The sequence below is a fragment of the Leptonychotes weddellii genome, chromosome 4, assembly GCF_054177405.1.
Source record: "Leptonychotes weddellii isolate Sample4059 chromosome 4, ASM5417740v2, whole genome shotgun sequence".
In the NCBI taxonomy this organism is placed as follows: domain Eukaryota; kingdom Metazoa; phylum Chordata; class Mammalia; order Carnivora; family Phocidae; genus Leptonychotes; species Leptonychotes weddellii.
Window position 1 is genome coordinate 28,802,727 of NC_138372.1, and position 11,568 is coordinate 28,814,294.

The 11,568-nt window shown below is 38.3% G+C and overlaps 1 protein-coding gene across 1 annotated transcript; it reads left to right on the plus strand.

Moving 5' to 3' along the window:
• The first annotated feature begins 10 nt into the window (after positions 1–10).
• Positions 11–5,301, plus strand: LOC115942427 (uncharacterized). Its single transcript, XM_081818200.1, has one exon. The coding sequence runs from the start codon at positions 3,771–3,773 to the stop codon at positions 4,602–4,604; it is 834 nt and encodes a 277-aa protein (XP_081674326.1). The 5' UTR covers positions 11–3,770; the 3' UTR covers positions 4,605–5,301.
• The last annotated feature ends 6,267 nt before the right edge of the window (positions 5,302–11,568 follow it).

Genomic DNA, 11,568 nt, shown 5'->3' on the forward strand with positions numbered 1-11,568 from the left:
TGAAAGAAAACCAGGCAGATGGGAGTCTTTGGAATTGAGATTCCAGTCGGTCAGTGAGGGACAGGTCCCTCTGAAGCAGCTCTTTTTTTTAAGGAAGCCCTTCTTAAAAGCCACACAGCTTTGGAAGTGACTGGGTCCACTTGACATAACATCGTCAGATCCCTAGATGACACCTTCACTCACTCTGCTCGCATAGCTACTCTTTCTCTTTGCTCAGCTTTTGTATGGAGGGAGGGCCCTCTCCTCTCTGCCCTGGCTCCCTGCACTGCCTGTTCCATGGAGGTCCTTGCTTTGTTCTCTTAATTCCTAAAATCTTCGTTCTTCTTTTTTTCCTCAACATGAGCACAGATCTTTTCCATATATCTGGTTCTTATAAGGTAATCAGATCATATAGATTTGAGAAATAAGGAAAGAGCTAAGAATCTAGAGTGTTGCACTAATATTCCCTCTTAATGGAAGGGAATCAAATTTCAGAAATAATGAAGAACCATCTTCTTCCCATTTTCCCTAACATTATTGTATCAGTGGACTTAGCGTTGTAAGGATTTGAGCTCAGCAGTGATGATGTTACACTGGGCAAGGTGTGGCATCATGGTAACAATCAGAATTGACCTACTTGATCGTAAGCTATAGAAAGACAAAGGTTGCTAAAAACTAGAAGTCTTCTGTTTCATGTCCCCAGAGTTAATAGAAGTCATTAAGTGTGGAAACCAAAATGGGAAATTTGAGTTGAAGCGTGTGGTATCAACGGGCAAAGCAGGGTTCTGGAGACTTATATCTGGGAGATTGAAAGAGGTTATAACTAAAAAGCCATTTTCAGGACAAAGTTGTATCAAGTGGTGGAAATAACTGATGATAGATGCAAAAGGAATTTATGTCTGGTCATTTTTTTTTTTTAAAGATTTTTTTTTTTTTTTTTTTTATTTGAGAGAGAGAGAGATAGAGAGCATGAGAGGAGGGAGGTTCAGAGAGAGAAGCAGACTCCCTGCCCAGCAGGGAGCCCGATGCGGGACTCGATCCTGGGACTCCAGGATCATGACCTGAGCCGAAGGCAGTCGCTTAACCAACTGAGCCACCCAGGCACCCATGTCTGGTCATTTTTTTAAAAAAGATTTATTTGAGAGTGAGAGAGAAAGCGCGAGTGGGGGGAGGGACAGAAGGAGAGGGAGAGAGAATTCCTAAGCAGACTACCCGCGCCCCCCTCCCCGAGTGTGGAGCCCGACGGAGGGCTCAATCCAAGGACCCTGAGATCATGACCTGAGCCTAAATCGAGTCAGATGCTTAACCGACTGAGCCACCCAGGTGCCTCATATATGTTTGACTATTTTAAATACCTCATATGAGTGGAATCTTGCAGTATTTATCCTTCTGTGACTGGCTTATTCACTTAGCCTAATGTCCTCAGGGTTCATTCATATAGCTTATGATGGATTTCCTTCTTTTTAAAAGTACGTATGTCACCTGGGTGGCTCAGTCATTAAGCGTCTGCCTTCGGCTCAGGTCATGGTCCCAGGGTCCTGGGATCGAGCCCTGCGTCGGGCTCCCTGCTCCACGGGAAGCCTGCTTCTCCCTCTCCCACTCCCCCTGCTTGTGTTCCCTCTCTCACTGTGTCTCTCTCTGTCAAATAAATAAAATCTTTAAAAAATAAAAAATAAAAAAATAAAAGTACGTATGTATATGCTATATTTTCTTCATACCTTTATCTGTTGATTAACATTAGATTATTTCCAATTCTTGGCTATTGTGAATAATGCTGCAATTAACATGAGAGTGTAAACATCTCTAGGAAATCCCGTTTTCAGTTTTCTGATAAATGCCCAGAAGTGGGATTCCTGGATCGTATAGTGGTTCTATTTTTGATATTTTGAGGAAATTCCATACTGTTTTCCACAGTGGCTCCATCATCTTACATTACTAGTAACAGTGCACCAGGCTTTGCCAGTACTGGTTATTTTCTGTTGTTGTTGTTGTTGTTTTGTAATAGACATCTAACAGATGCAAAGTGTGATCTTACTGTGGTTTTGATTTGCATTTCCCTGATTAATGATATTGAACATCTTTTCATACCTGTTGACCATTTATGTCTCCTTTGGAGCTAGGTCTATTCAAGTCCTTTGCCCATTTTTTTTGCTGTTGACTTGTGGGGGTTCCTTATGGATTTGGGATATTAACCTCTTATCTGATAAATGTTTTTAGAATATTTTCTCCCTTCTGTAGGTTGCCTTTTCACTCTGCTGATTGTTTCCTTTGCTGCACAGAAGCTTTTGAATTTGATGTGGTCCCACTTGTCTATGTTTGCTTTTGCTGCCAGTGCTTTTGGAGTCCTGCAAGAAGTCTTTGCCAAAACCAATCACATGAAGCTTTTCCCCTATGTTTTCTTCTAGGAGTTTTATAGTTTCAGGTCTTTTTTTTTTTTTTTTAAAGATTTTATTTATTTGAGAGAGAGAGACTGAGAGAGAGAGCACATGAGAGGGGGGAGGGTTGGGAGGGTCAGAGGGAGAAGCAGACTCCCTGCCGAGCAGGGAGCCCGATGCGGGACTCGATCCAGGGACTCCAGGATCATGACCTGAGCCGAAGGCAGTCGCTTAACCGACTGAGCCACCCAGGCGCCCTATAGTTTCAGGTCTTACATTTTAAGTCTCTAATACATTTTTGTATATGGTGTAAGATTAGGGTCCATTTTCATTCTTTTACATGTGGATGTCTAGTTTTCCCAGATATCAGCCATTAGTTGGAGAGATCCTTTCCCCATTGTGTAGTCTTGACTCACTTGTTGAAGACCATATAAGCATGGGTTTATTGCTGGGCTCTCTCTTCTGTTCCACTGATCTATATGTCTGTCTTTATGCCAGTACCATACTGATTTGATTACTGTAATTTGGTAACATGGTTTCAAGTCAGGAAGTGTGAGGCCTCCTGCTTCTTCTTTCTCAAGAATGTTTTAGCTGTTTGAATCCTTTGTGGTTCCATATGAATTTTAGAATTGTTTTTTCTATTTCTGCAAAAAATGCCATTGGAATTGCATTGAATCTATAGATCACTTTGGTTAGTATGGACATTTTAACGATATTAAGTCTTCTAGTCCATGAACACAAGATGTCTTTCCATTTACTTGTCTTTAATTTCTTTCAGCAGTATTTTGTAGTTGTCAGTATACAAGTCTTCCACCTCCTTGGTTAAGTTTATTCCTAACTGATTCTTTCTGATGCTATTGTAAATAGGATTGTTTTCTTAATTTCCTTTTTGGATTGTTTTAGTGTATGGAAACACACAGATTTTTGTATGCTGACTTTGCATCCTGCAACTTTGCCAAATTTGAGTATTAGCTCTAATAGTGTTTTTTTGTGGAATCTTTAGGGTTTTCTACATATGAGATCATATCATCTGTGAACAGAGATATTTTTATGTCTTCTTTTCTAGTTTGGATACCTTTACTTCTTTCTTACCTAATTGGTCTTGCTAGGACTTCAGGACTATGTTGAATAGAAGTGGTCAGAATAGGCATCCTTGCCGACATTATATACTTCAAATTTTTTTCTTTTTATAACATGAGATTGGAAAGAGTAACTGGGAATATTCCATTTTACACCTTTTTAGAAGTTATCTGCTTACTCAGTGATGCACTAGAGAGAGAGGAGGGAAGCAAAGACAATTTTTGAACCAAGATATGCTCACCTTCGAGAAAACACTGACCAAGGAGAGAGTCCAAAATTATAATCTGAGTATAAAATATATTTCTTTAAGACAAACACAACGTAAATGTGAGTCAAATGGAAAGAGTCTGCAACCTAATTCACACTTGCTCAGTTATAATAAAAGTTATATCCGAGAAAACTCTTATGAATACAAGGAATGTGGAAAAACCTTCAGAAACAAGTTTTGTCTCATTAAGCATGAAAAAAAGCCTACAAGAAAAAAAAACCTTTGGATGCCCTGAATGTGGGAAAGCCTTCCAAAAGAAGTCTTGCCTCATTAGACATGAAAAGAAACATACAAGGGGAAAAAAAAAAACCTTTGAATGCAATGACTGTGGGAAAGCCTTTAACAGTAAGGGACACCTTATAGCTCATCAAAAAATTCATAGTGGAGAGAGGCCCTATGTATGCAATGATTGTGGGAAAGCGTTTATGCATAAAGCACAACTGGTGGTCCACCAGAGACTCCACATGAGAGAGAAACCTTACGAATGGCATCAGTGCGGGAAGTCATTCACTTGGCACTCCTCCTTTACCCAACATGTGAAATCGCATACATTTGAGAACTCATTTGAATGTAAAGAATGTGGGAAAACCTTCAGGTACAGCTCATCCCTTTATAAACATTCTCGAATTCATACAGGAGAGAAACCGTACCGACGTAGAGAATGTGGCAAAGCCTTTGCAGACTTCTCAGTGCTAGTCATGCATCAGAGGATTCATACAGGCGAGAAACCCCATGGGTGTACTAAATGTGGCAAAGCCTTCATCAAGAAGTCACATCTCCTTAAACATTACTTAACTCATACAGCAGAGCAACAAAACAAATGTAGTGCGTGTGGGAAATCTTTTAACCAGAAGACTCTCATTCTCCATCAAAGGAGTCATAAAAACAGGGAAGCTGTGTGAATGTGGGAAAACTTAAAATTAGTTAGCCTTTTAATAAAGCGGCAAAGAATTCATCATGAGAAAAACTCTATCAATTGGATAGATATGGAAAAGCATGTTCTGAAATTCATATTCTGTGATACTACTAATTTTATTGAGATTATAGAAAATTTTGAGTTATAAATTGACAATTTTACTGTATAGCATAAAACGAGGAAGTTGTAAAAAATTTAAAAATCAAGGCATCAAGCTGACTATAATTACATATATGTACTGCCCCGGTTTACGATTGTCATACAAGTTATACAAATACAATTAATGCATTGCTTAAATTTGTATAACCATAGGTTTGAAATACATGCTAGGCACTTACACAAAATTTTATCTGTTATGGTGATGGTTACACAACATTGTGATTGTACTTAATGCCAATGAATTGTACACTTAAAATGGTTAAAATAGTAAATTTTATGGAGTGTATATTTTATTGTAATAAAAAATGTATAAATAAAACTCTCAACCAGGATTATGTCTGGTAAACAGCATCATTGTCTCTTCAAACCTAAAATCACCATATGCAGGCTGGCCAGTTATAAGTGAAATCGTACGGCTTATTTTATAGACCATTTCGTGGCACCTATGTAAAGCTGTGGCACCTGTGCCCAAGCCTTCTGGAGCCTCCTTTTAAATAATAGAAGTTAGGGACAGTGATGAAGTCTTGTACTGCCTCTGCTCAGCTGAGGACATTGGATAATATGTTTTCTTGTCTATGCAGAACACCAAAGTGTGTGTGTGTGTGTGTGTGTGTGTGTGTTTAATCCTGATTAACTAGTCACTGAAGAAAGAAAGCAGCTGTGTTTCGTACTCTAAGCACTTAGTACAGGAAGAGGCATTTCTTCAGGTAAATAGTCATGTAAATAAAAGCCATCCTATTTCCCTGGCACAGGTACATAAGTAGGAGTGAACCTAGCTCAAGTAGCTTATAACTGGGGTACTTTGTTTAGAAAAATTAGGCGGCATGATACTTTGCAGAGACTTCTGGAAGAAAATTATTACTTTCTTGTTTTGGAAATTGATTTAGCGATATCTCAGGCTTGTTTGGAAGTTTCTGGGTGACTAGCCTAAGTGTTGCATCAAGCTATTTGAAAAGTTTTTCTGCTTTCATGAGCTGCTTGGCAGCTATTTTATAATTTGACATTATGTAAATTCTGTGTTTTCTCTTTTAAAACACATGAACCAACAATGGTTTAAGTGGAAATTTTATATTTCACTTTAAATGTTCGTTGATAATGTAAAAAAGTCTTTAAACCCTTTCTTCGGTGGTTGTAAGGCTTATACAGCATTGAGCTTGAACCTAAATTCACCAAATCAGGTTTTCTCTTGCAAGCCTAAGTTTTTGGATTAAACGTATGAACTTGGAATTATTTTTCTTTCTTGAGCATTTTTGTAGGTGGTGATGGGTGAAGACTTACGCATGAGAGTGATTTTCAGAATATCCATCAGATCTAAGTTAAGCCTGTCTCACAAAGTTTTCAATAACTAAGACTACATGCTAATTAAACAGGTAGTCACACCAAATCACTTGGCAAACCACAAAAGTGTATATGTAAACAAATTATAAACTCAGGGAGCTTTTCTCAAGTTCAACTGCCTTATCTCTCATTTCCTTTTAAAGCTGTCATTTTGCTTTATTTACCATTACTCTTCCCCTCCTAGTTCTTTCTCAGTTCCTGTCCTTAGCAGTAATAGCATCTGAGCAAGTACAAACTTTAAGACAGCAAGAAGACTCCCTTAGGGGTGTAGAATGTCTCATTGCTGTGAGAATTATGCGAGACTCTTAAGAGAGGTCTTGTGCATCGGGGGGCAGACTGAGAATGAGGAGGCTGGGAGTGTTATCTGATGTTATAGTCTGAGCTCTATGAACTAAAATGTTTGCTCCCTTTCTTAAATGCTGTAATTAATAGAGTAAAAGAATTAGCTAAGTATGAACCAAAATTAAATGTTTGAAAAGTTGAAACAAAGAAAATTTTTTCCTATTAAAACTAAGTCATTGTCAGGCACTCAAACAAAGTCATGAATCCCACTAATTCTAATGCATTTCATGGGGCTAGAGCTCATGTTTGAGAAGGAACTGGTCTATGCTGTGTACATATTATGCAAATGCATAAATTAGCAACATTTTGAGATTAAGTGTGAGGTGTGCAGAACATTATGTCAACTAATCAAGTATGCAGATTGTTTAAGTAAAATTGAATTTAAAGTTTTTTTTTTAAAACATCATGTTTAGGGGTGCCTGGGTGGCTTAGTTGCTTAGGTGTCCAACTCTTGATTTTGGCTCAGGTCATGATCTCAGGGTCATGAGATTGAGCCCTGCATCAGGCTCTGCGCTCAGTGGGGAGTCTGCTTGAGATTCTCTCCCCCTTTGCCTCTCCCCCTACTCAAACTTAGGCTCACTCTTTTTTTTTTTTTAGATTTATTTATTTGACAGACACAGTGAGAGAGGGAACACAAGCAGAGGGAGAGGGAGAGACAGAGGGAGAAGCAGGCTTCCCGCTGAGCAGGGAGCCTGACTTGGGACTTGATCCCAGGACCCTGGGATCATGACCTGAGCCGAAGGCAGACACTTACTGAGCCACCAAGGCACCCTCACTCTTTCTCAAATAAATAAACTATATTATTGAGTAAAATAGGGTTACAAGGAGCACTAGGTATTTATACTTAATTGGAAGACTCTTTTTTTTTATTGAGCAAATTATAGTTTATTGAAAGACTAGAATTTTGTAATACTAAGAATGGTTAGTAAGCATTCTGGTTTAGGTGTTCTTTATTGCTAACTGATTTTTTATATATTATTTCAGGCACCTCAAACATAATCCTTAGAGTAGTCACTGTTAAAATATAGAAGCTTGAGACTTTTGATACTCTTCAAATTTTCCAAAAGTAAGAAAAATTCAGCTGGGTTTTTTTTGCACTCTTATAATAATGAAGATTTCCTTTATTGCCTTATACTAACTACACATAAAGGTTTTTTACCACCTCTACTGACATTATCTTCCTCATCTTTCATAAATTTAAAAACTGGTGAAGTAAAAGAGGTAATTGGAAGACTCTTATCTAAGCCAAGACCTGTGTTGTTAATGATTTCTCTGATCCCAAGTTATTGTAGTGTTTTAGTTTCTTGAATATATTTTTACAAATATATATTGCTAAATTTTAAAAATTGAGATATATAGCTGACATATAACATTATATTAGTTCCAGGTGTACAACGTAATTTGATATTTGTATACATTGTGAAATGTTCACAATAAGTCAAGTGAATATCCATCACCACACAGTTACAATTTTTTTCTTGTGATGGGAACTTTTAAGATTTGCTCTCCCAGCAACTTTCAAACATACAACATAGTATTCACCATGCTGTACACTACATGCCTAGGACTTAATTATTTTAGAGCTGGGACTTTGTACCTTTTGATCCCCTTTACCCATTTTCTCCACGCCCTGACCTCTACCTCTGACAAACACCAATCTGTTTTCTGTATGAGTTCAGGGTCTTTTTTAGATTCTGTATATAAGTGATTTCATATGGTATTTGTCTTTCTCTGTCTGATTTATTTTACTCAGCATAATGCCCTCAAGTTCCATCCATGTCGCAAATGGCAAGATTTCCTTCTTCCTGAATAACAATTCCACTGTATGTGTATACGTGTGTGTGTGCATGACATCTTCATGTACTTATCCATCGATGGACACTTAGGCTGCTTCCATATCTTGGCTATTATAATAATGCTGCAAGAAAAGTTTCACACAGTAACTAGTTACATTTTCTTTTTTTTTTTTTTTAAAGATTTTATTTATTTATTTGACAGAGAGACACGGTGAGAGAGGGAACACAGCAGGGGGAGTGGGAGAGGGAGAAGCAGGCTTCCCGCAGAGCGGGGAGCCCGATGTGGGGCTTGATCCCAGGACCTGGAATCATGACCTGAGCTGAAGGCAGACGCTTAACAACTAAGCCACCCAGGCGCCCCAACTAGTTATATTTTCAAGTGATATGTTTAATATGTTTTCAACCTCAGACATATTTGTGGGCAAAGTACTTCTATATTTAAAGCTATAAGGGGGCGCCTGGGTGGCTCAGTTGGTTAAGCGACTGCCTTCGGCTCAGGTCATGATCCTGGAATCCTGGGATCGAGTTCCACATCAGGCTTCCTGCTCAGCGGGGAGTCGTCTTCTCCCTCTGACTCTCCTCCCTCTCATGCTGTCTCTCATTCTCTCTCTCTCAAATAAATAAATAAAATCTTTAAAAAAAAAATAAAGCAATAAGTATGACCATTAACCTGAAAAAAATTATTTTCCCACATTTCCAGACTTCTTTGACACTTAGTATTCTAGTACTGGATACATACATATTGCTACCTGGGGAACTTTCTACCATTGACCTCATTCTTTTCCTAGATAACCTCAACCCCAGAACATGATTTTGACAAGAAGAAAACCAAAATACTATTTACACTCAGCTCAAACTTGATCTTAGAATCCCCAGATTCTATTTTTTAAAATTTGAAGTCTACACATTTGTCTAGTTGTCAAAAGTGTCTGAAATAGTCATATATAATGTAAGCAGAATATCTTTTTTTACACTCACCTTCCCTCTAGAATGTTACATTTGGATATATATATATATATATTTTAAGATTTTATTTATTTATTTGATAGAGAGATAGACAGAAGAGCACAAGCAGAGGGAGTGGCAGAGGGAGAGGGAGAAGCAGGCTATGCACTGAGCAGGGAACCTGATGCGGGACTCGATCCCAGGACCCTGAGATCATGACCTGAGCCGAAGGCAGTCACTTAACCAACTGAGCCACCCAGGCACCCCTCATTTTCCCCCCTTTTAACAGGAACACTCAACACTCTCTTTGTTTAGTGTTATACTCAGACATTAGGTTGATTTTTTCCAGTATGAAGATAGGTTATTTTTTATATAGTACTACTTCTTTAAAAAACAAAAACGAAAAACGGGGGCGCCTGGGTGGCTCAGTTGGTTGAGTGACTGCCTTCGGCTCAGGTCATGATCCTGGAGTCCGGGGATCGAGTCCCGCATCGGGCTCCCTGCTCGGCAGGGGGTCTGCTTCTCCCTCTGCCCTCTTCCCTCTCGTGCTCTCTGTCTCTCATTCTCTCTCTCTCAAATAAATAAATAAAATCTTTAAAAAAACAACAACAACAAAAAAAAAACAAAAAACGGGGGCCTGGTGGCTCAGTCAGTTAAGCGTCTGCCTTCGGTCAGGTCATGATCTCAGGGTCCTGGGATCAAGCCCCGCATTGGGCTCCTTGCTCAGCGGGAAGCCTCCTTCTCCCTCTGAAACTCCCCTCTCTTGTGCTCTCTCTCTCAAATAAGTAAATAAAATCTTTAAAAAAAAACCACATATAACATACAAAAAATTTTAATGAAAATATTACCTAAAATCTCATTTTTCTGAGAAAACCAGCATTAACATCAGCCACTGGGGGAAACAGAATGCAAGAGACATTGATGAACAAATGAATTGTAAACATGTTCATAAATCTGAATTTATGTTGGGTGTAAGTAATTTAAGGATTAATTTGGGAGAAGGCTAGAAATAAGGTGAAATGAATATTCTAGATAACATTAGAATAAATGGTAGGAATCAGGGTTACAGTGTTATAAATTTGTGTTCTGGGAGAGGATAGATATTAACTTTATACCTTGTTGAATATGCATGATAAAAACTGAAGGCTACCCACTAAAAGGAACAGACTGTCACAAGTCACTGGAGAGAAAAAAAGGGAATAAAAACTATAAATCCAGTAGAACACAGGAAAGGAAAACTAAAGCAACAAGGAAAAAGCACGGTAAATACAAAGGAAGAATAAAACTCAGGAATGTGTCCAAATATATCACTAATCACAATAAAGGCAAATGGATTAAATCACTATCCTGAGGAATAATAATGCCTTCATTATATTTAGGGATACTTTTTTAACATGTCAAAAGCACTTTATAACTTACATTGCAAAAGGGAGATAATCAGGTGCTCTCCAAAAACAAAGGCTGATACTTTTTTGAGAAAAGAAGGAAGAAAGAAGGTAAATTGGTGATATGACTAATTTATTTCATGAACTAACGCTCTCTCTTGTTTAAAAAAAAAAATGTTTTCCGGGCGCCTGGGTGACTCAGTTGGTTAAGTGTCCAACTCTTGGTTTCAGCTCAGGTCGTGATCTCAGGGTCTTGAAATCAAGCCACGTGTGGGGTTCCCCATTGGGCACGGAGCCTGCATAAGATTTTCTCTTCCTCTGCCCCTCCCCACCTAGTGCACACACTCTCTCTAAAAAAAAAAAACAAAGTTCAAATAATTTTTTCAAGTCTAGAAATTAATTATAACTAGTAAAGCAGTAAGCGTGCTTAATCAGTGTAAGAGTTATCACTTTACGTTGGGCAGAGAAAGGATTAATTTAGTCTGTTTTGAGCAAGGCTCTCCATCACACAGCAGTGGTACAAATATCTTTAAAGTCAGAGTGACTGTTTCTGGGTTCTCTGTCTTCACTGCATTTTAATCAAGAGGGAGAAGGAGATACTTTTTATTCCTCCTCCTTTTGTCTTAACAAAAAAGAGGCCTAAAAATCCATACTTTTCCAAAGCAGAGGCTAGCAGATTGTTTTTTAAAATCCAAATATAAGCTGCATGCAAGATTGAAGCCAAATCATCCAGAAAGGATAGAAAATAAAGGAGTGGTACAAGATCCACTAATCAAATAATAGGAAGCTGATGTATCAATATTAATTGCCATAGATCAAGGGTGGTAAACTTTCCCTGTAAAGGGCCAGATATCAGTTACCTTGCTTTGTGGGCAATACAATCTGTTACAACTATTCTGTTGCTGTAGCATGAAAGCAGCCATAGACACACAAACAGATGAGTGTGATTGTATTCTAATAAAACTATATACAAAAGCAGGCAGAA